Source organism: Amaranthus tricolor, chromosome 11 (genome assembly GCF_026212465.1).
Source record: "Amaranthus tricolor cultivar Red isolate AtriRed21 chromosome 11, ASM2621246v1, whole genome shotgun sequence".
In the NCBI taxonomy this organism is placed as follows: domain Eukaryota; kingdom Viridiplantae; phylum Streptophyta; class Magnoliopsida; order Caryophyllales; family Amaranthaceae; genus Amaranthus; species Amaranthus tricolor.
Genome location: NC_080057.1, coordinates 27,095,082 through 27,119,648, shown reverse-complemented (window position 1 = coordinate 27,119,648; position 24,567 = coordinate 27,095,082). Strand labels below are relative to the sequence as shown.

Genomic DNA, 24,567 nt, shown 5'->3' with positions numbered 1-24,567 from the left:
TCAATCTAACAATAAGCCACATGTTAAATATGGTCAAATCCAATTTCCTTAAAAAAATATATTAAATAAACAACACAAATTGTTGTGAGAGATGCATCATATATATGACCTAAATAACTCAATTTATACAAATTAAAGAGAAAATAAGAATGTAGGCTTATTGTTTTGAGGTCGTCTATTTAAGAGATGGTCTTTCACAAGAATAGTTGAATATATAATACGCTTTTATTTGATGTTCTTATTTGTTCTTCTACATAATTATTCTGTCTATGACACAATTATTGATATAATTAATCTTCACCATTTTAATATTTTTTAAATATTTATGATAATTAACTATATTTAAACTTGAATACGAAAACCATCAATATTATTTAAACTAAAAACTTTAAAAAATTCTAGTGATAGACTTTTTTTTTTTTTTTACTACAACCTTTACAATTATGGGTAAATAGGGGATAGAAGAGGATTAAGTCTAAATCGAATCAATATTTTCCGTAAAATAACGTGTTATTTACAGAAACAATAATAAATACTCCATCTGAACCAATTTAGCTGTCATATTTCCTTATTTGGCAAAGTCTTTTTAGTTGTCTCATTTCTATTTTTGTCAACCTTTTTTTACCTAAATATCCTTAGTTCACACAAGTAATTACGAATATACCTCCATATACCTTACTTCACTACTTACCCTTCACTACTTACTCTTTATTACTTACCCTTTTTAATGGACTCCACACCATCCTTAATAACCGTGTCCAAGCAAATGAGACATCTAAATTGGTTCGGAAGGAGTATAATAATAGACTTACATGAAAAGTTTGACCATAACTTTTTGATGAGTTTACTAGAAATTGATTGATATAATAATGGTCAAATATTACTTGTACTTTACTGGAGGGCCTGGAGGCGGAGTAACATTCAAAGTCCAACTAACCCGTCTGAAACGCACCACTTTCCCTTTATACAATCCATCTTATCTTTCCTCGCTTTATCCAATTTTTATCATCAAACTTTTCAAAGTTCTCATCATAAATTTGTCTTCATAAAGGCTTTACAAATTACAATCCATTTACTTCACAAGATCAGGGTTTAGGCCTTCTCCTTTCAAAGGTTTGTTTGTTTTTCTTGCATCTTCTTTAGCTTGTTGCTGTCCATATAATCTTTTACTAGGAATTTTATAAGTTTCCTGTTCTTTTTTATGATAAAGGTTTGTTCTTTCTTGATTGTACTGTTGATAAGTAAAATCCCATTTCAGATAATATTCTATTTTAAGAACCCATCATGATTCTAATTTCTAATGGAAATTTTATGCAATTCTCCACTTTGACACATTAAAATTGATTTGGGAATGTATTTGGTTTGGGTATAGTGTAGTTTTACATCTACTGTTAGTTGATACTTCACAATTGAAGTGTTTAAATTGCTTACTATCTCAATGATTTTTAGGTATTTTACTAAATTATATTGCTACTGATCACTGATGAGATGCTATACATAGTTGATTTTGCTTGGATTTCTTTCTAAGCTGAGTGTGATTGAGCAATTGAGGTTTCCTTGTTTTTCTTGATTCATATAAAATGCTTGTGAATGAAAACATTAGTCTCTTGATTTCTTTTTTCCACAGGATGTGTACGATCTGCTTATTATTGACTCCCTGCTTTTTTCAGGCAATTTTCATAATAGCACTCTGGCTTGCATTTTTGGTAAATTTTGCTCGGGAGGTTGCCAGATGGGATTGTGCGCTTCAAAAGTAAGCTCATATGAATGAAAGCTATTTTCATATATACTACCTCCATATTTTTTTTGTTTCTTCATTTTGTAGCTTATAAAATCAAGGAAGATGATGAAATGCATATGTAAAAGCTTGTGTGAGTTATCAAGAGGAGGGAACAATGCGAGACAGCAGGGAATAAGAAATCATAAAATATGAATGGGGAATGGAGATAATGGGGGAATCATTAGTAAGGAACTAAGGATGTGTTGTGGATAAATGTATTCAGAAATTATAAAAAGTAGGAAATAGACAAACAAAACAAATGGACTGCTTGAAAGATAGGCACAAAAGGATAATTCTTTTTCTCAATAAGTTGAATGGCTGGTTGACTATCCAAAGTCCTTTTTAGTTGTGAAATTTTATGCTCCACACCGTGAGGTCGTTTAGAGTAATTTACTGAGGGAATGTTGATAAGTTAGATGTCATTCAATAGGGAATATTCCTATTGTCTTGAAGTCAGAGTCTCCACTTACAGGCATGTGAATAGTTGGTAATGTAGATTAATGAAGAACGCATGTTACCGAGGGGTGATGCACTAGGTTGAAAATTGTTTTGGTAGGTAGGAATAGGTGCATGTTTCCCTACATACTCAATATCATCTCTAAAGTGGTAATGGAAATTTTTGAAGAATAAGTGGGAATAGGTGCTAGTAATCAAGGATGGATAACAAGATAAGCATTAGCAATGATTTTTTTATGGACTTGCATTACAAATTACGCATAAATAATTATGATTGCCAAATATTAATAGTGCTTATCAAATAGGTTATGACTAGCCATGTGGTATATTGCTTACGAAATCACTTATTTTCCTCCAATTTCAATTGTTCTCCGCTTATTGTTGTTCTCCCCTTAATATTCATACGGCTAAAATCTGAAAACTTTGGCTTTGATTAGTGATATGTAGAAGTATATAAGAAGCATACTTACTGGATATTCAGTGACTGTGGCGCTAGTGTCAGTGATATAATTGTTTTTGAATATCTTTAATCGGGATGATTATTTTTCGAATCACCTCGACTTAGTGTCGTGATTCTGTGGTTACTGTTCCGCGAGGTATTGAAAACATGTAATAGGAACATATTCATTCTCACTTCTTATACCTTGGCTGGGTCTTTTAAGCACTACAATTTTACACTTTGGGAAATTATCTCGGAATTTTGATGTTTTATTTACAATAACATAGAAGTGTTAGTTAAAAGTGGTTGCTATTTGGGGTGCAGCAAGACAACGATGATTCTGCTCACTTTATTATGGCTGATGGAAATGTGCATCTTATTACCACAGTTGCCGCTTGGGAGGAGAGTTTATCTTTAGCAAATCAACAGGGCAAAATTGTAAGTTTTCTGAACCTTCAGTGAACAATCTCTCTTCAAAATTGTGTTTTGTGTTGCTGTGCTACTTAGTTCTTACTTCTTAAGGATACTCTTCCACAAGGGATTTTTTACTTATGTGTGTAAATAAGCTTGACATTTATAAGCATCTTGTTTGGTATTATTTGTCAAGAGATGAGAAGTTACTTTTTCTTGACATATTTGGGCAGTCTGATGATATGAAATTAGAAAATTAGAAGGAAAACTATGTATGGAAGATTGGAAATTGAAAAGGGAATGGAAAATTGGCACTTACGGCCCGTTTGGTACATGGTATTAGAGGGTGGTAATGGTAATAAAATTAAGTAATAAAAAACTTGGTTGTTTGGATGCCTTCAATGGTAATGGATGGTAATAAAATAAGGTAATGAAATTACCAAAAAGGAACTTTTTTATTACCATCAAACAATCTGGTATTAGGCTGTAATGGTAATGAAGTATTACTGTGGTAATAAAATAAGGTAATGTTGTTTCGAGCTGAAGAAAAAAAATAATGAAGAAAAAAAAGGTAATGTATGTAATTATCTAAAAAAATATTATTATTAAAAAAAGAATCATTAGATAGAATAATTTAGATACAATAATGCTTTTAGATACAAATATACAATAATGAAACTAAGAGTCATCACCATTTTTTATTACTAACAACCAAATGCAATCAATGGAATATTATCTTCCATTTCCATTCTTTAGTCATGTACACCAAACAAAAGAATCTTCATTACCAATTCTCATATCCATTCCTTCATTACTATTGCCATTACAACATTTCATTTCCATTACTTCATTACCATCAACCAAACGGGCCATTAGGGATTTAGCTTCTACTTACCTTTACGACCTATTTGGTAGATGGTATAAATGGTAGTAATGGGAATGAAAATTAGTGTAATTTTGGTTGAAAAATTTCTTGGCTACCTTGATGGCTATATTTATCAAACTTCAATTGAAATTCATTCCAATGCATTACCATTGGGAGATGTGATATTAGGTGGTAATGGAAATTTGTAAATAAAAAGAACTTTTTTGTGATTAAAGTTTCATCACCATAAGAATGATATGGAACTTTTGATGAAATTTTACACTATAAATCATTTCCATTACCACTATTTAGTACCACTAACCAAACGGGCCGTTATTGTATTTACTCTCCCTGTTTCTCTCTTTCTCATATTAGCCTGTATCTGTCTCAGTGTCTCCTTACAAGTGTCATGGAATTTTGTTGTGGAATAGGTAATTCTTGTCTGATTGTCTCATTACCATGGTCAGAATGTTGATTTGCACATCCTATGCTTATTTAAAACAATGACTGAACCTTGAGGACTGAGCTACTGAGATATCTGGTAGATACTTTTTCTCGGTTTACATATTTTGTGTTCAGAACGAGGGTGTAGGTGCCCTGATAAGCTAATCTAGTAAAAAGGTTTTGTCTTACTGCTCATGCGAAAAACTGTCACTATACAATTGACGATCGATGACTCATTTTGTTTCAGTATCAACTATTGCACAAATTAACTACCTTATTTCATCGTTGACAGTTGTGCACTTGTGTTGTCCTGTTTTATGGACAGATTCTGTTGTACAGTTTTTTGTTTCAAGTCTGAGTGAATCTATGTAAAGGATAGATGATGATGCTTTCTCTAAATCCTTCATGTTTTGCTATGTGCTGCCAAAGCAATACATTTGTATCTTCTCTGGCAAGACTGCTACTTCGTTATACTCCTCATCGTAAAAGGTTTTACTTGTTACCTGCTGAAGCTTGATAAAACTTTTTGTGACAGGTGATAGCAAATTTTAGTGCGGCGTGGTGTGGGCCCTGCAAGATGATTGCATCATATTATTGTGAACTGTCAAAAAAATATACTTCTTTGATGTTCCTCACTGTCGATGTCGACGAACTCCCAGTAAGTATTCCTAGCTTATACTCCACGTTGGATTTAGAAATTTAAGCTTATGTTGTTGTTGTAGTTGTTGTACTAATACATTTTTTTTAAAGGTAAACAAGTTTGCTTCATAGAATTTTCACCTCAGTTCGTCTTCTTAACGAAGAAAGAATTTATTATCATATGAGCGAAATTTTTGTTTTTGTAATCACTGTTTTACTGCCGTCAATGACGCAATGTCGGAAATTAGATTTTTCGTGATATTTGTGTCTATTCACTAAAACATTCCGTTACTCAGCGCCATTAGGGGCCTCTCACCTAGGTGGGACTTGAGTGTCAGATATACTCAACCTTACCTTGTAATAACGAAGGGGTTGTTTTTGATTGACCCTTATCTATATTTGCAAATTCTTATAATATGAAGTGCATATGGTTAGTGGTTAGGTTGAGGAAATTTTGTTGTAACCGTACAATAAGTTGTATTAGAGTTATTTAAGTGAAGATTATTGTGGTGCTACAGGATCTAAGCACCTCATTTGACATCAAAGCCACTCCAAGTTTCTTCTTCCTTAAGAATGGAAAAGAGATTGACAAACTTGTAGGTTCCAACAAGGCGGAGTTGCTAAAGAAGATAACTGCCCAATTAGACGGACAAGGGATCACTTATTAGTGAGATTGTGTAGTGACTGCCTTTGAGCTTGTCGCTTTGACTAGTCGTCTGGACTGCAGCCAATCATGCTTACTTTCACCTATTGTAAAGCTATGGATGAAAATCATGTTACGAGTGTGTTATTTGTATTAGTTGTATACTTGTATGTGAGTGAGAGTGGATGCTCAGGAATCATGAGCATTGGTAAAATAGTGTATCTTTTCAGGTGGTCATCAATTTTGTATATTCAAAATTCAAAATGCAGGGGGGCTTGAATCTTGATTCTTGATGTTCATAATGTGGTTTTGTGTTATAACCGACTTGTATTGGTTTCTAACTTAAGATTTTGTATTCTCAAACTCTTGTAAGCAATAATAATTATCATTCAGTAATATATTTTTTCGCTTGTGTACAAGATAGTACTCTCTCCAAAAGCTCTCACATAGAATAGTCAAAGTGTCAAACTCAAAGGGACGTAGTAGCACTAGTTTGGAGTCATGTCTCTTAACCGTTTGCTCTCCTCGAGTTATGAGAACTAATCGATTCAGGTTCTTTAAAGTGTCTTCTTTTGATTGTGTCACGGTATTTACGCTCTTTTCATTTTTTGTCAAATACACAAGTTAATAATTTTCAACTCATCTATTTTTTATCGTCATTCTTTAATTTTTTATTTATTTGAGGGACTATATCTACCAAATTAAAAGGACCTACAATTTGTATATTTAACAGTTAACACATAGAAGTATTAAAAGAAATTGGAACTAAAAGAAAATTGCAGTTGCCAATTAGGGTTATTCTGGAGTGCAGCAACCAAATTTGATGGATTTCCACAAGTTTACAGGAAGGACTTCTCCAAATGAACTTCCAAATACTAGGAGTATACGATAAGTAAATATTCAAATACAATATAAGTACATTATACAAGATGGAGACGGTGATCCTGATCAACAATTCTCACCCAGAAAATATGATACAATGGAGCTTGATCGTCACAGAAGAGATTCAGAAAGGATGAAGAAGAGGGCGTTTACCAAGGCGTTTAATCTCTCTATCCATACCACCTGTAAGCATTAATCCGAACATCTTACAATCACATATGAATGACCATATTGGATGACCAAATGTTGCTGGAACATTCTTTTCCACAAAGAAATGACTGTACCAAGCTAATCCATACCCAATTATAGGTCCCATAATCAACAGTTTCCAATTAAACAACAGTGAGCAGATTGTTATCACTATTCCACTCAGTGTACCCACAAAGTGCAAACCCCTAGTTGATGCTTTCGAGTGTTGGCTCATGTAAAATGCCCAGAATTCTTCTAAGCTCCTGAAACTCATCTCTTAATTTCTTTTGATTCCAATTCCCAACCTTCAAGGTACAGATAAGTGGGTTTTATGAATTTCCCCCAATAAAACAAGTCTTGTTCTTCAAGGTTGTGATGCTGTTGATGGGTTGATTAGATCCAGATGGGTTCAGTGAGGAGAGAGAAAGTTGAAGATTGTGATGAAGGGCTGATAACGAATTGCCTGATAGGTTCTGTGAGAAAGGGAGAGACAGTGGGGCTAATTTCTAAGTGGTTATTAGCTTCGGTTACAAACCTCAGCTTTGGGTCAGCTTATAAGACGTTTTCTTTGCTTCCTTAACAGGAGTAACATTCTTAATTCTCCCTTTTTTTTATGTGAAAAAAGAAAGGAACGGCAAGGAAAGGACACAAGCATAGTCTTCTTGAGTTGTTTCTCTTCCATACAACTCTTGCTGCCCAAATAGGTATAATAAATTTTCCTCTCTTACTAATTAAGATTGTTAGTACTTGGTCAATTTAAAATCTAATATCTCTTGCATGTTGTTAAACATTGCTCATACTCTTTGTCACTTGTTATTTGTTACCCCTAAAATGTTGTGGGTATATTGATATTCCTTTGGTTTGAGATATTTAATCAATAAGAATAAGAGTGAAAGGGGTGAATATCAGTGTAATGGTTATATTGAACGAATGTTACAACCCTAGACTAGTTCTACGCATAGAGTAATAAAGCAAGGCCGCATCGCATCGGCCGCGTTGTAAGGGTTTATAAAATAAACGAGCCGATATTTCCCGCGTTGTAAAGGTGTTAAAAAACCGCGTTTTGGCCGCATCAAGGGATATCTTATGGTTTCGACCGATATTTAGGCGATATGATAACCGCATCACTCCCATTACCGCATCAACATTCTGATAGTGATCGTGACCATCACCGCATTTTTTTTATTATGGACTTCTAAGGCTTGAGAGATTACACAATTATGTCTACTTAGTCTTTCAATAGAATAATATCAATCTAGAGAGGAAACAATTAGGCTAGAATCAATTAACTAGCTGTTAGGATCAATTAGCTAGTCATTAGAATCAATTAACTAGTCATTAGATATTGTATGGAAGGATTTGCAACATAATTTATTTCCTTACATACCCTTGCAAGATAGATGTTTGTAGTGTAAGGCCAATCTTGGATATTAGCATGGAGAGACGTGGGCGTGCTTGGGATTCTGTAAGAATGATGCAAGTTGATCATCTTGATGAACACTAGTAACACATAGCTTACCACCTTGAACACATTTGCGAATGAAATGATAATCAACCCAAGATGTTTTATTCTTGATTGGAAAACTAGATTAGCACTTAGGCGAGTTGTTCCAATATTGTCGATGTAGATGGCTGGAGTATTTTGAAGTTTTATCCCAAGTTCACACAGAAGGTGGGTAACCCAATGAATTTTTGCAGCTGGCAATAGATCTATATTCCGCTTTAGTTGATGGACGAGCATAAAATTTTTGTTAGCAAGACTGCCATGATATTGCATTACGTCCAATTCAGACAATGTAAGCACCTGTGGAGACAAAGTTATTTCGGTCTCTAGCCAGCATCAGAGCATGCATGAAGAATAGATGGTGAGTTGGAATATAATTGTAAGCCAAGATCAGTTGTGCCTCGAAGATAGCGTAGAAGACGTTTTAGGGCTTTCCAGTGGATGTTTGTTGGTGTGCATATATTGCGAGAGTTTATTAACGACAAAACAATACCAATATGGGGAAGGGATAGATATTGGAGGCTACCAACAAAAGTTCGATACTCTGTGGGGTCTGGAAGAGGTGTGCCTGAGTTGATAGAGAGAGATATGTTAGGATCTATAGGAGAGCTCACTCGGGAGGCGTCAAGCATGGAAGTAATTAAGGTCACCAAGATTTTTGAGAGCAAACCTGTCAGCAAGTTGCAAAATACAAGAACTAAGAATAGATGGGTTAGAGCCATGATGATAATATCATCAACTAACTAGATTAAAGATGTGGGTGGTAGCAGTGGTATTGTAGAAGAGAGAAGTATCCATAACATAGTTTTTGAACCCAAGAGAGAGTAAGAAAACACGAAGGTCATTGTACCAAGCGTGAGGGGCTTGCTTAAGACCGTAGAGAGCTTTTCGTAGATGGCAATCCAAAAACATCACCAATAGCAATCTCATCGGTACCATTATAAAGAGAGTGAAGAGATGAGTTACCAAGATCCTTGGTGACGTGATGACTGGCGCCATTGACAAGGAGCCATGACGTATGAGGATTTGAATTGGAGATGAATTCACTAGCATGGTGCACTTGTGGTTGGAGGGTGGTAGTATAGGTTTGGGGGTTTTGACGGAAAGGTCTAGGTGGGATAGTAATATTAGGATGAAGTTGAAAAGTAGGATAATAAGCAAGAACATGGCCTTTAGTATTACACCATTGACACTTGCCTTCGAAGGGTTTAAAATGTGGTGGTGGTTGAGAGTAAGAAGATGATAAATTGTGGTTGTTTTTGGGAGGCTGAGAATGGGAAGAAGAATTAGGGGTAGAATGGCGAGCCTTGAAGGTGGGTGGGTTTTGTTGATAGGATAGAGGGGGAGTCCAATGAAGGTGTATAGGGTTAGCAGAAGCTTGAAAAAGTGTTGGTGTGGGTTTTTGTTGCAAGAGAAGTTCCTTGCTAAGTAGTTTTTCATGGAGAGTTTCAAAGGCAATGGGAGTATCACGGTTGTGAACACCGTCAATAACGGTTTGATAGTCGGAGTCTTGACGTAAGCCTTCTTCTACTAAGTCATCATTGGGATTAGGACGACTAGGAGGAGCAAGTTCATCGGAGATTCTTTTATGATTTTGGATGTAGTCGGTAATGGAAAGAGTACATTTATGAGTGTTTTTGATTTAATTGCAGAGTTGATGGATACAGGATGGATTTACATAGGTATGTGCAAGGGTGGCTCAAGCTTCTTTGGAGGTAGAAAACATGATGTTGTAAGATTGCTTTTACTTTTTGTGGAGCAGGCTGACTAATATGTCAGTGTACATTAGGCTTGTTCTATGATTTGTGGAGGATGTGGTGCTTGTCATTTGATGAGTAATAGATCTTAATTAAATTAGTGCAGTATCCTATACGATACACTTTTTTCGCTCATGGACTTAACCTCTTTTTTTAATTGTGATGCACTATTGAAAAAGAAGTTTGAAGTAAATAAAAACCATGATTTGAAACGTGGAACTTAGCTACTTCTATGTTCAACAAAGAAACTAACATAACAAAAGCTGAATATTAGCTGCTTCTCCTTCTTTATCAATTAGCATGAGCGCAAGATCATTTTATGCTCTACAGAAACTTGGATCTGTTGGCTTTTCTATTTTTCAGCTTTTGAGTTCTCCATTCACTTGGTTTATCTGTGGTTCTGTACGCATACTGTTAGTGGTGTACTGTTGTATCCATGCCTCATGCCTCATGATGTCATTCCTGTGAATGGAATTTGTTGGTCAAAGTTTGTTTCTCTATTACATTCCAATTTCCAAATGTATTTGTTGGGCCCACCACCGGTGGTGAGTGATCCGAATTTATATGATATTGTATGCTTTGGGCCAAGCCTGCACGAATTTGCTTTTGGTACTTTCACACTAATTTGGAGTTGCATCACTTAAATCTTTATCGATACCTTTTTACTTTTTCGATGTGGAACTTGTGATGTACACTCAACAATAGCATTTAACTATTCATGGTTTATTTTTGTGAGGGAATGTATATTGTGCTGAGACTTATTGAGATGCTTGGGGGGTATGCCATAGTTTCCTCACATGTTTGAACTGAAAATTCTAAAATTATGGTGTAGTGAGAGAGGAGCCTAGACTAAAAGGATAACCTTTCGTGATTTGAAAACATAAAGATCAATCTATGTTCAGCAATTTTGCTTGGTTCTTTTTACCTTATTGCCTCCTTTATCTCACTAGGCCTATCAAAGAGTAGCTTTTGGTTTATCCTATATGCATTGTCAAGCTTCACATTTCATCTACTACATCTGAATTATGAGAGTAGGTTGGGGCATTTTATGATGGAAAGTACAATTTACATAAAATTTTATTTCTGATATTTTCTAAATTCGGATTCGGCTCATTACATAGTTCAAACTCCATATTCAAATTTTGGAACATCATGAATAAAGGGTTTTGAAGTCTTAGATATTCAAGAAGATAAAATGAAACAAAATCTTCTGCGTAGGTTCAATTATGTAAAGAAAAACCGAAGCAGTTAAAAAAGTAGAAGGTTGGAACTTTGAGAAGGGTAGAAGAAGAGGTAGGCTGAAACATGACTATGATAACTAGACTGAGATAGATTGGAATGAATATTGGCGGAGAATATATGTGGATGATGATTTTAATTGATTTTCATAATAATATTCAAGTATTAGATGGGGAAGATTAAAATATAATCTTTGTTGTCAATGATATGTCATGTTAATTTATTTTGATTATGTATTGGGATCAAATTTTTGGCATTTGTTATAATCCCTAAATTTGACCACACAACTTGGATCAATTTTATCTTAAACGTTTATCAATGTGATTTTGTGTTGATTGTAGACTCTATATCTTTGAAATTCTTTATGTTTTTTCTTTTATAGTGACTGGGATACTTGAGGAATATGACCAGTTGTGGTCCTTGTGGAACGCACCTCGTGGTTGATGAAGCCACTGAATATCCGTGGCGTGAGGTATGGATTTCACAGCTGATTTATGTTTGATTATTGTCTTATTGCTAACTCCTTGCAAATGGTACTTGTCCTTTTGTTAACCGGCAAAGGATGGTTTTGGTGTGTTAGATTTAGTGACATCGTTGAGAACTGTGATTAATTGATTTGGTTCAATTAACTGGTGAGGGCGCAGATGCTGATAATCCGCTGAACTGAAGACTACAGACCAGACCAGACCAGACCAGACGTCTTGGTTAAATACTTGTCCTAATCTTTAAAGTTTTGCAATTTCATGTCCTCTTTTGTTCTTTAGGTGTAGAAACTAGAAACAATGATGTTAGTACTAATCATAATATTCTCTAAAACTCTGAGAATGGAAGGGAGAATCATTCAATTTTTATTTTTTAAAAAATATTATTTGGAGTTGTCTTATGGATGACAAACTAACCTAACCAACAAGTGGTAGACATGTAATTGTAATAGCTGCTAAATGGGGTGTCTTATTGATAATGACACAAACATACAGCACATTACCAGTTTTTTCCATTTTCCAGCCCATTTTCAGCTCATTTTTGACCTTTTCTCCTACCATTTCCCATCCTTTTAATATTCCTTTAAGCATATTTTTTATGCAATGATTTGATAGAATGAGTTTATATAATAATAAAAAAACAAAATATAAAATTAGAATCACAAATAGAAATAGAAAGCCAGCAAAATTAAAAGGATGGTATGGTATGAACTATGAAGTGGAAACTGGAAAGTGTCAAAGGAATAGAAGTAGCATCTTGAACAAATTAGAATGGGTCCCACTCTCATCCAATGCCCACCTTGTGACATGTGACATGTGCTCACTCACATATGAATATGACAACCATAATTAGTGGTTGATTGAATTCTTCCAAAGATTAGATAGATTTACCTAACCTAAAACTCAACGCTTTCAAAATTCACACCCACAATTCCTCATAACTCAATTTGACTCTAAAAACAAATTTTGAAGAATCAATGAATCCCACTATAAACTTGTTGAAAATATAAATGAATACACAATAAAGAAATACAAGTACATTATGGAAATATTGATTGAACCTTTTCAGTTTCACTCTTCCAATACAACTATAGATACAACTTAAAGCTATAAATCAAAGATTCAATCATAATCATTTGCAGTGTCCAACTCATGGAAAAACATAGTATATAGAACTAAATTATCAGTCTGATCATCAATTGCCGGAGTTCCTTAACTTGTTTACAAACCGAATACCAAATACTCTCTCGTTAGCTAGTATATAGGACAGCAACACAGATTCCTGTGATCATGAAATTCCCAAACTTTTTGCCATTTAACGTCCCTTTGGATTCATTATCTGAGAGAAGACAGCACTTGGTGTCAGACCGTCTGAGTCTGTACTGGCGAGACTTTGGCCTCCAATGCTCATCGTGCTCCTTGAATCTGTTGCATTTCCATCCAAGCCCCGTGATTCATCAAGATCCTTCTTTCCACACTCGATGTCATACTTGCCTTCAACAAATTCCACCCCACCAACACCCTTACCACTCTCCTCTGCGCTCTCCTGTAGCTGCAGGGTAAACTCGAGGTTCCACAGCACATCACCCATGGACGGTCTATCAATACTCTGATCCGAAACACATTTCATAGCAGTCTCAGCAAATTTTTTAAAGCATTCAGGTGCAATCTTTCCTTTTAGATATGGATCCATGATCTGATCCAGCATCCCCTTCTTGTAGCAATACACAGCCCACTCAGCTAAACTCACTTGCTCCTTTGGTAGAGAGGGGTTCAGGGCAGGACGAGCACACAAAATTTCAAACAGAACAACCCCAAATGAGTAAACATCTGATTTGTCTGTAAGTTGTTGCCTCCTAAAGTACTCAGGATCCAGATATCCGAAACTACCTTTCACAACAGTACTGACGTGAGTGTGATCCAAGGAAGGTCCGGTCTTGGACAAGCCAAAGTCAGAAACCTTGGCCACCCATTTCTCATCCAAGAGAATGTTGGTTGTCTTCACATCCCGGTGAATGATAGTGTGCTTGGCACCAGTGTGAAGATAATGCAGACCACGAGCAGCACCGATGCAAATCTCCAGTCTTTGTTTCCACGGCAAAGGGGGCTTTTGAGTTTTGTAGAGATGCTCACGAAGGGTTCCGTAAGCCATGTAATCATACACAAGGATCATTTCTCCGTTCTCTTCACAGTAACCAAGAAGGGATACAAGGTGACGGTGACGAAGCTTGGAGAGCATCTCAATTTCCGTTTGGAACTCGTGTACACCTTGGTCAGAAAGAGGGTTACCACGCTTGATAGCTACTTTCATCGTCCCATTATCAATTTCTCCCCTGTATACTTTACCAAAACCTCCAACACCAAGGACAAGAGACTCGTCAAAGTTTTTGGTGGCAGATTTGATCTCCGCAAAAGAAAAATGCCGACAGAGGTTTGACGGAAGAGAAGAAGTGTAGCTTCCAGTGGTAGTCGTTTTAGCAGAACCAGAGGTATGTGAATTTCCATACAAGGAAAGGGGACGCCAACCAGATGGACCATCACTCGGGTTGGAAACTTTTCCGTACTTCCTACGACGAGAGACAAAACAAGCTAGAAGACCAACCAGGAAGATCAATCCAACCCCTCCAGCAACCGCGCCACCTATAGCTGCAGCATGACTACTTGAATGAGAGGTAGCCGATGGGTTTAAATCGATATCTTGATCAGGGGCTGGAACTGGATTCTGCCCAGCAAGATTACCAGTGGTACTATTTATCTTAAATATCTCCACTCCATTCAGAAATGAATTATAGTATTGGGGTTTATCGAAGGTATCTGGGTAGAGTGCAAGCCACAGATCCTGCTGAGGATCCTTGCTAGTGGGAAGCATCACCACATAGTCTTGAACATTAGGCACCCCATTGCTAGTTGCCAACGCAATAACATCAACAGAAGAAGCTGCAGTTTGATTGTTGATGTAGATATTAAACACAATCTGGTTGGGCTTTGTTATGTTGGCAAAGATCTCACAGAAATGCAACCTAACCATATAACTAAACCCAGTATCAACTGTAAACAACCATGTCAAGTTGAAATTCAGGTTCAACTTATTATCCCATGTCATGAACCTCGCAGTGGAGTAAACATTAACCGGCGCAGTATACGAGGGCAAGTTGCTCGGAAAACTGACATTCACTTCAGGATCTTTAAGACTGGTGGTTCCACTTGCTGCCCCAAATATATACGGCGTGTCATCAGACCACGCCCTGAAAAGGCCAGTATCCTGTGTGGGGGGAATATAGTTTCCGCCCACATTTAACCGATACAAACCTTCAAGGGCAGTAGAGTTATCAATTGGAAATGGAACACCTCCACCAACCATAATAGCCCCATCAGTATCAGCATCGGAATACACATTAGGCATAGACACAACCTCAATACCATTCACAAAAGCAAAAGAATTGGTATAATTCGAAGAGGGTGTAAAGGTAAGGCTCAAAGTCGTACCCTCCACATTAAGGGAGTATTCCTTGATAAGGTAATCATAGTTAAGAGCTTCTGTAGTTTGTGCAGCACTAAAATTGCTAAGCAAGGTGTAAGGGCCGGAGGTAACAGAAAATATGGCATTGGTAGTATTACGACCCGAATAAGTATTCGGATAAAAGTAAAGCCGGACAAATTTCCTACCAGAAGCAACAGGTATATTGTAGGTAAATTTGGATTGGAAAATTCTAGCAGTCATAAAAGGAACCACCCCTACATCAGGTAATTGAGTAGCAGCTGTAGCAGTGGTTGACCCTTTAGGTGATGACAGAAACTTGGATCCATTATCGGAGCTCCATTTCCGACCGTCGGAATCGGTAGTATGAGGATCCGTAGCCCCACAATCTAACAAGAAAATATCTTTTGGTGTATAGTTTTGTGCTACAATTACATTCACTAATACAGATAACCAAAGAATAATAAATGGGATTCTACCCATTTCATCAAAGATCTTTGGTATTGTTGATATAAATTCACAATGATAAACCAACAAGATTCAAAGAAAAAAAATAACAGCAAAAAGTACAAAAATTTGTACTAACCCAGGAAAATTAATCTGAGAACCAACAAAGTTTGGAGCTTTAAGACACCCGACTTAGAATATCCCTCAGCTCAAGAAGTTGACAAAGAAGCAGCAAAACCCAGATTCAGTAGAGAAAAATTTGCAGGGGAAAGTGATCAAGTCATAAGCTTTATGATTTGGAGTGAAGAAGAAGGATGAAATCAGAAATTAGAAATCTGGGATTGCAAAATAGGGAGAAAGGAAGAAAGATTAGGTTTAGAGAGAAATTTTGGTACTTGGTAATGGAGGAAGGACCTATGAAGAGAGAGAAGAAAAGGGAGATTGTTGCTATGACAAGAAAAACCAATATTGTAGGTAATTGCTTGATTTTATATTACTTTTTTTCCTTTTCATTATTTGTAATTAATGATTTAATTCATTGTTACTGGTTTTAAGCTTCTGCGTATACAATTACTATTACTACTAGTCTTCATAGAAGTACCGGTAGTGGTAATACATAAATGAGCTGTGACTTTGTGTGATACAGCAAGGGTATTTTGTCCATTATGCCCCTCTCATCGTCTGCCTTTTCACATTTTTGTAGTCCCATTACAAGCTGTATATACTCTAATTCTTTGGTATATTTTTTTTATTATTTAACAGATGATTGTTAGTTAAAGTTGTTGCTGATTTAATTAGTTGAAATTGAAATTATTGGTTGATAAGCTGATTATTTAAGATATATGTTTAGGCCAATTGTTATAAAAATATTTGATAAAAGTTATTTATTAATTATTTATTGTTTATTAGAAAAAAGTGAATAAAAGCCAAAAATCAATGAAATAAAACTGGAAAGAACAACTTTTTGCTTTTTGGGCTTAAACAAAGAACTGACAAAGTCAAATATGCGAAATGTAATTTGGTTAGTGGAGGATGAAAACTAGATGTTTGAATCAGTAGGTAATAAAGCTTTCCAAAAAAAAAAAATAATTAATACATTTTTGGTTCAAGTCCATTATAATAATCTGTTCGTCAAAAAAGTAAATTAGTTAGTGCTACCTTCACTTTTCCCCTATACTTGGACTATTTTTTGTCAAAATTGAAAATAAAGTATATGACTAGATTGATAAGAGTAAAAATTAACTTATTAATTCAAATATTTGTCATTTATTAGACTGAGGACATATTGGCAAAGAAACTAGGGTGATTTAATTGCTTGTTTGAAAAGATATAAGATTTCATTGTTTTACGACTTTTTAGAGTTCAAACTCATGTCATAAATAGACTATTTATAATGTTGCTTTAATTTACATTACACGTAGTTGTGAAATGTCATATATTTTAGAGAAAATTACTAAAAACTATCTATTTTATAGTACCATCTGCAAAAAACTACGTATTTTTAATTTCTTTTACAAAAAACTACCTTAAATGACATAAACGTTTCTTCAATTGCGCATGACTTCATTTAAAGTTATGAAATGTTTAATTGGCGTCGTCATTTCCTTTCCCTCCACTCTCACTTGATGATTGCTCTCACAGATCATGAAAGACATCTATCAACACTCAATCAAAACTTGAATGCGGCATTAGTTATTCCATCCAATCAACTGGTAAGTTCTGTAATTGCTATTTATTTCATTAATCTACCCCCAAATTCAATTTTCTCTCATATATGCTCTAAATTAGTACTTGAATGCGTGGGTTTATTTCATTAATCTACTCCCCAATCTCGATCCTCTATTCTCTTTTCTTAATCTTTCTTTTTTTTCGTTTGAGATTTCAAAACGTTCCTTCATGTATAGTTGAATCAATTTGTTGTTTATGAAAAAAAAAAGGAGATTGTCAAAGGAAAAAAAGGGTTGATTTCAAGTGGGTAACTAAGTAAGGGTAAATTTCTCTTTTTCAAAACCTTGTAAAATTGAATTTATTTTCTAGGGTTTCTGATTGCATTTTATTTGCTTGAATTTAATGATGCTTGTTGATTGTTGTATATGTGTTGTGATCTAATATCTTTATGTGTGGTGCTGCGATTTCATAGCTGTAGTAATTTTGCACATTATTATTCTACATACAAGATGATGAAGCTAGTGAACATTCGTTTATACTTTGGTGGGTTTTTTTTTACCAAAAACTGCAAAACTAAATATAGACATTTAGGACTTAGCTTGCACCCAAATGTAGAAGAGGTTTGTTATTTTGAAATGGCTTATTGGATTAGAAATGAGCTAGGCTATGCTGATGTTGGTAGAATTTGGTACAAGAGGTATGGCTACACTATGTTTGCAAGTATGGTAGAAATCAAGGATGACAAGTGCATCCCAGATTTCCTTCAAAGCACTGAACCTGATGGTTGGTACCATCTTTATGTTGTTCATGGGGGTGATGACAGAGGTGAAGAAATCATTAAGAAAAAATCAAAAAAAAATGCCTAAAGAAGATGTGGCAAATGACATGGACATTGATGATGATGTGTGCAGATTAGGTGATGACTTGGACATAGATAAGGGTGAAGTGGGAGACAAGGTTGGTGGTGATGTGGAGAGTCCAAGTAGTCATTTGAAAAGGGGACCACCACTAAAGGACAAGGTTTTAAATGTGTCATTACACTCAAACCCTAGATCTAAAACACAGACAACTATCCAAACCCTACTTCAATGCTCTGAACACCTTCCACAAACAACAAGTACTCAAACACCAAATACCCAAACAACAAGTGCACAGACTTCACAAAATAGTAACTACAGAGTTGGTTCTGGGAATGACTCAGAGGATGATGATGATACTGATTTGTTTGCAGAGAATACAGAGTTTGGTTTGGATAATGTAGAGTTAGGTGATGAAGAACTTAGGCGGATTGTGGATAAGGAGGTGAATGAGGAAAGAAATAGGGATGTCTACTACAATGAAGGTGATGAGGAAGTATGCAGTGATGATGAAGAGACTTTGAAGGACCATGAGGAGGGGAAAACATCATATCCAACCTTCAATGCTGAGGTTGACTTCAAAGGTAAAATTAATCTGCCCCTTGGCTTGAAATTCCCTTTCAATTCTGTTTTTTAGAAAAGCTTTGAGGTATCATGCCATTGAAAGTGGATATAACTATTATTACTTGCACAATGGTAGTACTAGGGTGACTGTGTATTGCTACAATAGATGTGATTGCAAGAAAGAAAGAACTAGGATAGTTAACTATGTTTGTGGGACAAAGAAGAAGTGCAGCTTTAAGGTTCATGCAATTAAGTTAAAGGAAGAAGAGACTTTTCAGATCAGGACATATATTCCTGATCACAGTTGTGGTCACCAACATCACAATAATAAGGTTACTACATTGTACTTAGCTGAGAAGTACTTAGAGGATTAGAGGGAGAATCCTTGTTGGGATGTGAGGGCCTTTCAATAACGGGTGAATATATAGGGAATTAGGTTGTGAGGTTAAATATTCTAAGTGTTATATGGCAAAGTGGAATGCAAGGAAGTTAATATTTGGAGATGCAAATGAGGAGTATGGTAGAGTGTGGGATTATGCAGAGGCTATTAAGAACTACAGCCTAGGTAGTATAGCCATAGTCAAGTGCATAGGTAGTACACCAATGGTGCCAACAGCAAATGTAACAACAGCCGCTCCTGCAACAACAAGCGCAACCCCTCCTACAACTCAAAGCTCAACACTAATGGTGCCAACAACAACTGCAAGCTCTGTTGCCCCTGCAAACAATGCTCCCACCTCATTTCAATCAAAGGGTGGTAGAAAGAAATCTTGGACGTATGGATGCAACAAGAAAGGAGCAAAAGGTGCAACCCCAAGGATGATTTCAACCCAAGCATCTTCAAGTTCTCAAAATTAAAGTAGAAAAATGTAGTTGCAATGTATGTAATGAAGAATTTGTAACTTTTTTTGTTGGAAGTACTATGGTTAGGTTATGGAACAACTTTTTTTGACTACGTTAGCTTGTTTATGTTAGGTTATGGAAGTACTATGGTTAGTTTATGCAATGTATGTAATGAACATCTATTGATATTAGATAATTAGCAACAAAGTAATGAAGAAAATCAGTCTCTTCATTCATCATAATCATGTTTATAAAAGCTTTCAAACAACAATTACAATCCATGCTCACTATTACATAACACTGATGTTGATATATATATTGTTTGAAGGTTACATAGCCTTCATTAGTACAATCAACACCAAGAAAAAACCAAATAAAAAATCTAATACAAAGCTTGATATCTCTTTTCCATGCTTTCTCTCGCTCATCAATTTCTTCTTTGTCCTTTTAAGTTCTAAAATTGCTTGTTCCTTCTTATGTTCCGGGCAACAAACCCTTGAAGTCAATATCTTGATTTCTGTTGATAAATGTCGCTTCTCCTCAATAAGTGTGTTCGTCACTTGTCTTTGCCAACCAACCATTTCAGGTTCATCAATCCATTTGAACTTGTTGCATCCCCTCCAATTCATGACAGGATCGAAAAATTTGCAAGTGTTAAACCTTCTTCCAAGATTTTCCTTAGTCCAAGAAATTCTCTCTGCAAAAGGAAATCCTCAAGCACATCTGTTGAACTTTTTTTTTTTGGTGTGAAGCCATAATTTAATTTGGGGAACAATTAGAGTTCTTAGGAATTGAAAGGGAAAGGGGAAGAATTATGGTTCTTATGATTTCAAGGGGAAAGAGGAAATAATTAGGAAAAATCGTGTTTTCAAACAGAAAAATCAATGCCTTAAGTAAATCACGTGAGACACGTGCTGGTCAACTAACTGATTTCGTCATCAGGTAGTCTTTTGCAAACGTTTGTCATTTAACTATTTAAGGTAGTTTTTTGCAAAAAAAATTAGATGAGGTAGTTTTTTACAAAAGTTGCTATAGAATAGGTAGTTTTTAGTAATTTTCTCTATATAATTCCCAAAAGTTCAAAATTGTTCATAACACCTCACTGATTTTGTCCAAAAATGACAATGTTTTAGCTAGTGTACAAAGTTTTTGTTGACTCGTTGAGTTATGGCCCATTAATAAATTAAAAACAAGCTAATATTTTATTGAATTTTTGACATAGATGAGTAAAATTATAAAAAAAAAATACATTAAGCTATATTTCAACTTATTCCAAATGTAAGCGCCTCCAGCCCAGAGCTCAGCTTTAGTTCTGTCCGCAGTTAGTAACTGCGAATAAAGGCAAACTGGTAAAAAAAATCAACCAAGCTACTTACTGTGAATAGGATATTTGGTAAAAGAAAAAGCCAATAACTCATGTTCGCAGTTAGTAAGTACGAACAGAACCCACACCTCAGATTTGAGAATTAGACGCTTATATTTAGAAATAAGTTGAAACATAACTTAATATATGCTTTTTTTGGATAATTTTACTTATTTTAAATTTTCATATTTTACTTGTTTTCTTAATTTTGAAAGTTTTAAGAAAAGAGGACAACTTGATGGATGAAAAAACCATTTATTTCATTCTCTCTCACACAAATCATAATTAAATAAAAGGGTAAGAATAAAATGTGAGTTGATTAAAATATATGGCCCCACAGGCAGAGGCCACAGGTCATAATTGATATGAAAAATGGATTAAGGGGCCATTAGCCAGAGCGGCACAACTGCGTTTTGTGTGGGAGTGTGACCGTCTAACGCGTTACACTTCTGTTTCCTAATTTAAATAATCAGCCTTAATCCTTTTAAATTAAAATATTAACCTGTCCAGCATTTGAAAGTAATAAATAAATAATTTAGTCCTGATTTATTATTATCCATAATACCAAAAACATAAATTGAGACGTAGATAGATTGCCACGTGGTGTAATCGTGAGTGTTGGGTGTTGGGTGGTAACTGGTAAGTTTATACTCCATTTGTTTATGTTTATCTTCTACTACTAAGTGATTCTAAAAGAATGGAGTCGGTGGGAATATCTGTTGCTAATTTCCCACTTCAGAAAACAAAGAAAGCGAAAAGTAACAGTTGTCATCCATTATTACAACACAAAAACATCTTAAAGATTAATGCTTCTCAAACTGCTGCTACAGTATATGTTAATAACCAGAAGAAGCCGGAAAATTGGCTGGGAAGAAGAGAAGTAATTTGTAATGGAGCTTTAGTATTAGCTACTCTTCTTTCATTCCCTTCCGATTCCAAATCTTGTGACTTCACTTCTTCCCCATCTGGTCTTGCTTACTGCGACCAAGCTCTTGGTGCTGGTCCTCCTCCGATTAAAGGTCAACTCATTAAGGTTATATTTTTATAATAATATTATATTCATCATGTTGTTATGTTATCGTCAAGAAAACTAACAGTTAAAAATTGATAAATAATAGGCACACTATACGGGAAAATTGGAGAATGGCAAGGTATTTGATAGCAGCTACAACCGTGGAAAGCCTTTAACATTTCGTGTTGGTGTTGGTGAAGTATGTTTTTTCATCTTAATTTTATTTACTTAATGTGTGATGTGTTGATGAGTTAATTTAAAGACTAATAATGTAAAAAAAAAAAAAAAAAAAAAAGTAAAGGTTATCAAAGGATGGGATGAAGGCATCTTAGGGACCGAAGGAGTCCCTCCAATGTTGCCAGGTATCAAATCTTTTTTCTTTATTCATCATTTTGATTAAAATGGTATCATGATGTTTACTAAGTTATGTAGGAGGAAAACGAAGATTGATGATTCCACCGGAGCTTGGCTATGGAATGAGGGGAGCAGGATGTAGAGGAGGTGGTATATGTTAACTTGTTTGCTAAAAATGTCTATTCATTGTGTCTCTGTGTTTGAACTCATCATTAATTAATTGGTATTTAGGTAGCTGCATAATTCCTCCAAATTCTCTACTTTTTTTCGATGTGGAGTTCTTAGGCAAAGCCTGAGCCTGAGAAGATATCTGTTAAAGTTGCTACAAGTCGTCAAATTCTTGTAGGCGGAACAAAAGAAAGAGGAATCAAATTCATGACATTTGAAATATTGTATTTGCTCTTCTATTAAAACAAGACTCCGTTCTTGCTTTTTTTCAGGTTATTAAAAACTTGTACTAATCACTCAGAAATACTATTTAAAACGCCGTCTGTGGGGATCGAACCCACGACCACGTGGTTAAAAGCCACGCGCTCTACCACTGAGCTAAGACGGCATTATTATTTATCTATTCTCTTAGATATTATAAATATATAGAGTTAGAAAAAGAATAATATTATAGCGTACAAGTATTGATTCTGATGCGGAATCCTCAAACGCAAATAATTCGGTTATAATCTTGCTTATTTCAACCGGTTGGTATTAATGGCAAGTTTATTATGAATTTCATTATATTAGGATCGAAAGTCTTATTTGTTTTGTTGATAATATTCGACAATTATTCTTAGATTGTATTTTATCCTTATTATATATATTAAAATATAAATGAGATTTTATTTAATTCATCTCAAATCTTAACTTTTTATGATTTCTAAGGAAACATATTTAAAGATATTTAGAATTAAAATAGTGCATCAACAAGTATGCTAACATTTAATTATAATAGAAGAGTTTCTGTTAGGCATAACAATAGTAAAATCTCCATTTTTTGTTTCAAGCCCCAAACTACTAATACATTTAATGAGTTCTCATGTTGGACAATTATAACAGGAGCGGCAATCTCGATACATAATTAACATTTAATAATAATATATATTACAAGAATATTGCGGAAGTCACGAAATGCTAGACTGTTAAAAATTTTAAATCATAACAACTGAAACTATTTAAAACAAAAGTAAATATTACATCTGATAAGAAATATTGTTTGCTAAAAATGGGAAAAATATATCATCATCAAGTCATCAATAAAGATATAAAAAGCAGCTAAGTTCTCGATAAATAGTAATTTCTGCGGCTTGGATTGGAACCTGAACTAAATCTTGCAAAATGCTGCCATCCATGATACGGATGACAGCCGATTGAATCGGTCAGCGCTTAACACCGAGCATAACTTCCTATCCAGCTCAAAATACGAAAATTATAAGCTACAAATACAAAATAATAATTTAAGTACGACTTATAATTAATTGACATCACCGTATACTTTTACCATATTCTTTTTCTATTCCATACTTTTAAGTCATTAAGATACCAATCTCAATCCTTACAGAAGTACGTTACTGTACTTATACAATTCGATAATCTTAACACTTAAGTAAATTGATTTGGTTAATACTCATAACTGTACCATGCATCATAGCATCAACACTAATCAAGTTTATCACTGATCAACAAGCACATCAATATGACACCTGATATATGTAAGGGTCTGGTTAGGTGAGGACCGTAGTCCTAAACCCTAACTTTGGTGGGAGTCGTCACCCCTCCAATACAATTTATGCTCGAGCTCTATAGGATAGGTAGCTAACCCCCTGTCTTACACCGCATTTTACGTGCCGGCCAACATGAGCGCCGGGATTTTACATGCCGGTTCATGGTTTGACATTACCTTACTATCATGGTCATTCAATCAATATTCATTCACTAAGTACATCACATTTTTATTACTACAATTTGACATTGACTTTGACTTTGATCAACTTAGCTGATAACCTCTTTTATTTAATAAAATTCTAAATCATAACGTAAAATTAACCTTTGTGTCTTTTTTTGGTGTAAAGGTAATAGTATTAATCATATCAAAACTTTACACAGAAAGTTCCGCCTTGCGGGCTTCAAACCCAATAGTGCTAATGCATCTTTTACCTCCATTACGCCACCTTCTAGGAAGGGTACAGAGTGGAAGAGCAATCATTTGCAGCACTATCTCGGTACCAGCAAAATCAACTGAATCTATCTAGCTACTAGC

General features: G+C 35.1%; 5 protein-coding genes and 1 non-coding gene across 6 annotated transcripts; 3 read left to right on the top strand and 3 right to left on the bottom strand.

Annotated features, from left to right (window-relative positions):
- Positions 1-893: 893 nt before the first annotated feature.
- On the top strand, positions 894-6,096 carry LOC130827364 (thioredoxin H-type). The gene is made up of 5 exons (XM_057693059.1): positions 894-1,113; positions 1,671-1,753; positions 3,000-3,113; positions 4,931-5,053; positions 5,553-6,096. The coding sequence occupies exons 2-5, from the start codon at positions 1,733-1,735 to the stop codon at positions 5,700-5,702; spliced, it is 408 nt and encodes a 135-aa protein (XP_057549042.1). The 5' UTR covers positions 894-1,113; positions 1,671-1,732; the 3' UTR covers positions 5,703-6,096.
- A 349-nt stretch (positions 6,097-6,445) lies between these two features.
- On the bottom strand, positions 6,446-7,269 carry LOC130827365 (uncharacterized). The gene has a single exon (XM_057693060.1). The coding sequence runs from the start codon at positions 7,020-7,022 to the stop codon at positions 6,684-6,686; it is 339 nt and encodes a 112-aa protein (XP_057549043.1). The 5' UTR covers positions 7,023-7,269; the 3' UTR covers positions 6,446-6,683.
- Positions 7,270-7,310: 41 nt separating this feature from the next.
- Positions 7,311-19,068, top strand: LOC130827363 (uncharacterized). Its single transcript, XM_057693058.1, has 3 exons — positions 7,311-7,452; positions 11,631-11,720; positions 17,297-19,068. Exon 3 carries the CDS (start codon positions 18,062-18,064, stop codon positions 18,815-18,817), a length of 756 nt encoding a protein of 251 aa, XP_057549041.1. The 5' UTR covers positions 7,311-7,452; positions 11,631-11,720; positions 17,297-18,061; the 3' UTR covers positions 18,818-19,068.
- On the bottom strand, positions 12,695-16,218 carry LOC130827362 (receptor-like protein kinase FERONIA). Its single transcript, XM_057693056.1, has one exon. The coding sequence runs from the start codon at positions 15,689-15,691 to the stop codon at positions 13,046-13,048; it is 2,646 nt and encodes an 881-aa protein (XP_057549039.1). The 5' UTR covers positions 15,692-16,218; the 3' UTR covers positions 12,695-13,045.
- A 2,244-nt stretch (positions 19,069-21,312) lies between the features above and the next one.
- On the top strand, positions 21,313-23,161 carry LOC130827361 (peptidyl-prolyl cis-trans isomerase FKBP13, chloroplastic-like). The gene is made up of 5 exons (XM_057693055.1): positions 21,313-21,983; positions 22,069-22,161; positions 22,264-22,324; positions 22,395-22,463; positions 22,548-23,161. Exons 1-5 carry the CDS (start codon positions 21,648-21,650, stop codon positions 22,610-22,612), a joined length of 624 nt encoding a protein of 207 aa, XP_057549038.1. The 5' UTR covers positions 21,313-21,647; the 3' UTR covers positions 22,613-23,161.
- TRNAK-UUU (transfer RNA lysine (anticodon UUU)) lies at positions 22,801-22,872 on the bottom strand. The gene has a single exon. It is a non-coding gene; the product is annotated as a tRNA-Lys (tRNA).
- Positions 23,162-24,567: the final 1,406 nt, after the last annotated feature.

What these genes read in the sequence shown, in the direction of transcription:
- LOC130827364 (XM_057693059.1), top strand. Translation starts at nt 1,733, where the DNA reads ATGGGATTGTGCGCTTCAAAA. An exon ending in TGGGATTGTGCGCTTCAAAA is followed by an intron (nt 1,754 to 2,999) that starts GTAAGCTCATAT and finishes TTTGGGGTGCAG; the next exon opens with CAAGACAACGATGATTCTGC. An exon ending in TCGATGTCGACGAACTCCCA is followed by an intron (nt 5,054 to 5,552) that starts GTAAGTATTCCT and finishes GTGGTGCTACAG; the next exon opens with GATCTAAGCACCTCATTTGA.
- LOC130827365 (XM_057693060.1), bottom strand. Translation starts at nt 7,022, where the DNA reads ATGAGTTTCAGGAGCTTAGAAGAATTCTGGGCATTTTACATGAGCCAA.
- LOC130827362 (XM_057693056.1), bottom strand. Translation starts at nt 15,691, where the DNA reads ATGGGTAGAATCCCATTTATTATTCTTTGGTTATCTGTATTAGTGAAT.
- LOC130827363 (XM_057693058.1), top strand. Translation starts at nt 18,062, where the DNA reads ATGACAAGTGCATCCCAGATTTCCTTCAAAGCACTGAACCTGATGGTT.
- LOC130827361 (XM_057693055.1), top strand. Translation starts at nt 21,648, where the DNA reads ATGGAGTCGGTGGGAATATCTGTTGCTAATTTCCCACTTCAGAAAACA. An exon ending in TTAAAGGTCAACTCATTAAG is followed by an intron (nt 21,984 to 22,068) that starts GTTATATTTTTA and finishes GATAAATAATAG; the next exon opens with GCACACTATACGGGAAAATT. An exon ending in AGTCCCTCCAATGTTGCCAG is followed by an intron (nt 22,325 to 22,394) that starts GTATCAAATCTT and finishes TAAGTTATGTAG; the next exon opens with GAGGAAAACGAAGATTGATG.